This window comes from Monopterus albus, unplaced genomic scaffold (assembly GCF_001952655.1).
Source record: "Monopterus albus unplaced genomic scaffold, M_albus_1.0 scaffold3.1, whole genome shotgun sequence".
Classification (NCBI taxonomy): Eukaryota; Metazoa; Chordata; class Actinopteri; order Synbranchiformes; family Synbranchidae; genus Monopterus; species Monopterus albus.
The window spans coordinates 11310683-11314618 of NW_018127883.1; the positions used below are offsets into that span (position 1 = coordinate 11310683).

The 3936-nt window shown below is 42.2% G+C and overlaps 1 protein-coding gene across 7 annotated transcripts in view; it reads right to left on the reverse strand.

Moving 5' to 3' along the window:
• Window positions 1-1322, reverse strand: part of abi1a (abl-interactor 1a) — a 37983-nt gene extending 36661 nt beyond the window's left edge. For 2 of the 7 annotated variants that reach the window (XM_020602435.1, XM_020602417.1), the window contains exon 1: window positions 946-1304. In XM_020602435.1, coding sequence (XP_020458091.1) covers window positions 946-1188 — 243 coding nt within the window. In that variant the 5' untranslated portion in view covers window positions 1189-1304. Of the gene's footprint in view, window positions 1-945 lie in introns of all 7 variants that reach the window. The other 5 variants (XM_020602400.1, XM_020602383.1, XM_020602390.1 and 2 more) reach the window with 5 other exon arrangements.
• Window positions 1323-3936: the final 2614 nt, after the last annotated feature.

The following is a 3936-nucleotide window of genomic DNA, read 5'->3' on the forward strand; positions in this document are numbered from 1 at the left end:
TCACTCACATTGTTCTCAAAAGAAGGCTGTGACTCCTTTAGTTGTGTTTTACCACAGAGGATACCGTACTAAAATTAAAAAGACAAAGTCAACAGACTTTGTATTGTGAAGTTCCTCTGTGATGATCACCAAGCTTTACATTAAAATAAAGTTTAAAACAGTGTAAATACAGAAAATGTCACCGCATTAATTCACAATAAATCTGCTGCTTCACCAATAAGAACTTAATACTGAAGGAGAAGACAGATGAGCTTCCTCATATATCATTCAAAAGCAAGCATTAACAAGCCTGCAAACATACTGAAGTATCTCCAAGTCCCAACCTCGTCAGGACAAACTGCTATCGATGCAAGTCTCATTTAATTCTTAATAAAATGTGCAACAATAAAAACCATGCACTGAAATTATGGTATTTGCACCAACTGCTTACAAGTCCATAGTATAGACACCACAACATTCCCGTAATATCCCCAAATCTAGCTATTTTGGTTCTATTAAAAGACGAGTTCATCGAGTTTGTGGAATGTAATGCACTGGCGTGGCACTATATTTAAAAGCCTATAGTTCTAGTGTGCAATTTAGTTTTCCACTATATAAGGATGGGTTTGCTAAAAACGAACAGCCTTACAGAAACTTTGTCATTGAGTTTCAGACGAAAGTAATTTTAAACCGAGACATGTTCAGTGACCTGCTGTAAAACACACAGTTTCCAGCAACGAGAGTGGGAAGCTAACTGGTAGCAATAAAAAGTAGGCTAGACACACCCACTGTGTAAACACTATAAAATATAACTAATGGTCTGAACACACCAAAACTATCTAAATGTGCCACAGTAGTTACAGATAAATCATTTCATACCAGAGTTTCTTATTCATATTTCCTATACCAAGGAGCTTTTCGCGACACGCTGCGATTGAAAGATAGCGTGGTAGCCCTCTGACTCACCTGGACATAATTGTTCTCGCAGTAGTCTGCTACTCTGGTAAGGTTTTGGTAACTCTCCACAAGCGCCCTTTTACCGGTCGGAATCTCTTCCTCTAACAACATTTGTAGCTCTGCCATCTTACATCTCCCCACAGAGCCTCCCTTCCTTCCCTCTGCCTTCCTTTTGATTGAAACAGCCACTACTCCAGCTCCGGCCCTGCAACTCCTGCGCCTGTTTCGTTGGATTCCTGTTCTCGTAACCATAAAACCGAAGATCGTCAAGACTGGAGAGGAGGAGTCACTCGAAAGAGGAAAAATAATAGATCTAATGCTTGGTTTGCACGCAAGGCGTAAATAATCACCTTTATTTGGCCAAGTATGTTACACATGATGAATTTGTTTCCGGTACAGAACCGACTCAGCCATCTGCGGCGCCAACTCAACCGATTTAATCTAACCACCGGGTGCAACTTGTGGTTTCAGTGTCTTGCCCCAAGGACACTTCGACATGTGGAATGCAGGCACCGAGATTCGAACCGCCAACCCTGCCCTGAACCACAGTCGCCCCTGTCATTATATAAATGTCATTATTTTGACTTTAGAACAAAAAGGCTGACTAAATATGCTGTCACATAGACACATTTATTGTTAATAGTTAATATGTTTTGTTCTGTTTTTGTACAATCAGAAAATATATTTGACCTAGTCTTAAAATGTCAAGATTAACTATACCTATTTACATTTTTGAGAAATTGTAATGTGTTTTTAAAATAATTTTTGTTGATTCTCTTTATGCTTCCAGAAAAAGTTCCAAGTGAAAACTGTTTTGTTATTTCTCAATGTATTACACAGTCATTTATGAATTTGGCCTATAGGCTATGTCTAGGCGCATAATGCTTTCATCTTCACATTGTAACATTAGTACTGTGGTGTAAAAATAAAAATAGCCCTATTCAGGCCTATTTAAAATGTATATTTTTCCTTTCATATGTTATTATTTTTAACTTTGGTTATATTTCTTCCAAAAAAGAATATGAAATTAACATTAGAAAACTATAAAGGCAGCCTGCTGGAAAAAAAATCAAAGTACAGGTCACTGAGATAATACTTTGGCAGCAAATCTTCAAGTTTAAGAAAGGCAAGTAGGCAGTGCTTTGCATTATTAATAGATAAAGGGCTGCAGACACAACAGCTGGGCTCTAATCCTCACCTCAAGGGATTTTATCCATGCCTCCCTCCCCTTCTCTGTCACCCTCCCAAACTTCACCCAGTATGTTAATTGCTGCACAAGGGACAATAAAACTCTGGACCTACTGTATGCAAATGCCAGGAAGGCATACACCTCTGCCCCCTCCCCCCTCTAGGTCGCTCTGACCACAGCCTTGTTCACCTACTCCAGTATACTCCAGTGGTACAAAAGGTGTCACCACAAGTCAGAGTAGTAAAAGTATGGACTGGGACATTCTCTGCAGTCCTCATGAAGAGGACATAGACGGCCTCACACACTGTGTTTCGGATTACATAAGTTTCTGTCTGGAAAATATTGTACCATCCAGGAGAGTACGGTGTTTTCCCAATAACAAGCCATGGGTGAGCCCTGAGTTAAAGGCACTGCTAAATGAGAAGAAGAGGGTTTTCTTCTCAGGGGACAAGGAGGAACTGAGCAGAGCGAAGCGGGAACTAAAGTATATGATCCAGAGGTGCAAGGCTGGCTATAGGAAGAAGCTGGAGCAGAGCATGGAAACGAACAATGTACGTGAGGTGTGGAGAGGCCTGAAACACATCTCGGACCACAGAAAAAGTGGGGATGGTCACCAGGTCGCAGGAGACAAGGCCTGGGCAGTGTGCAGACCAGCTCAGTGAGGTGGTCCTGTACATGTTTAATCTGAGTCTTAGCCTGGAGAGAGTCCCAGCCCTGTGGAAGACATCCTGTGTTGTCCTGGTTCTCAAAATACCTCATCATAAGAAGCCGAACTATTACAAACCCGTTGCCCTGACCTCCCACCTGATGAAGACCATGGAGAGGATTGTCCTTGGCCACCTCCGGGCCCAAGTGAGCTCGGTGCTCAACCCGTTGCGGTTTACATATCGACCTGGCATCGGGGTAGATGACACTATAATCTACATGCTGCATCAAGCCCTATCTCATCTGGAGTCCCCTGGAAGTATTGTGAGGGTCATGTTCTTTGACTTCTCCAGTGCTTTCAACACAATCCAGTGCGGGGCACTCCTTCAGACATTTTATGATTTTGTGGTGGCATCTGCTGTTTTTTACGCTGTTGTGGGTTGGGCGGGAGGTAGTACAGACAGGGACAGAAAGAGACTAAACAAGCTGGTCAAGAGAGCTGGGTCTGTCCTGGGCTGCTCTCTGGATTCCATTGAGGAGGTGGCGGACAGAAGGATGCTAGAAAACTAACATCCATCATGCATAATCCCTCCCATCCCCTGCACCACACAGTGGAGGCTCTGAACAGTTCCTTTAGCGCAAGACTGTTACATCCCCAGTGTAAGAAGGAGCGTTACCATAGGTCGTTCCTCCCCACAGCTATCAGACTGTACAATACATCTGTTAGGTATTTTTAGTCAGATAGAAATTGGATAGATACTTTATGTATTAGAAATGTTTAGTGGAGATAGGATGTCTAGTTAGACTGTTAAATGCTTAGACATGCTTATGAGTTTCTACAGGGTACATCTGATCAAGAATAACTAGAGAGAAGAGTTGATGACTGTCAGCAGACAGGGTGTTTAATATTATTATTATGATGTGTATAAGTGTAGCCTTAGCCATAATATGTTCTTATGTTTAAGTCACGACATGTATTAGAGGTCGTGAGAATGTTTTTAGCTACACACCACTTAACCAACAGACACACACATTCACACGTTGATTTGCTTCATGTTTTGACTACTGCTATGGCCAGCTGCAAAGCTGGTAAGAGAGACGTCTCGGTTGACGTTTCTGGGTAGTATGGGGCTAGCCCAACCGAGGAGATATAATGTATAGGCCTG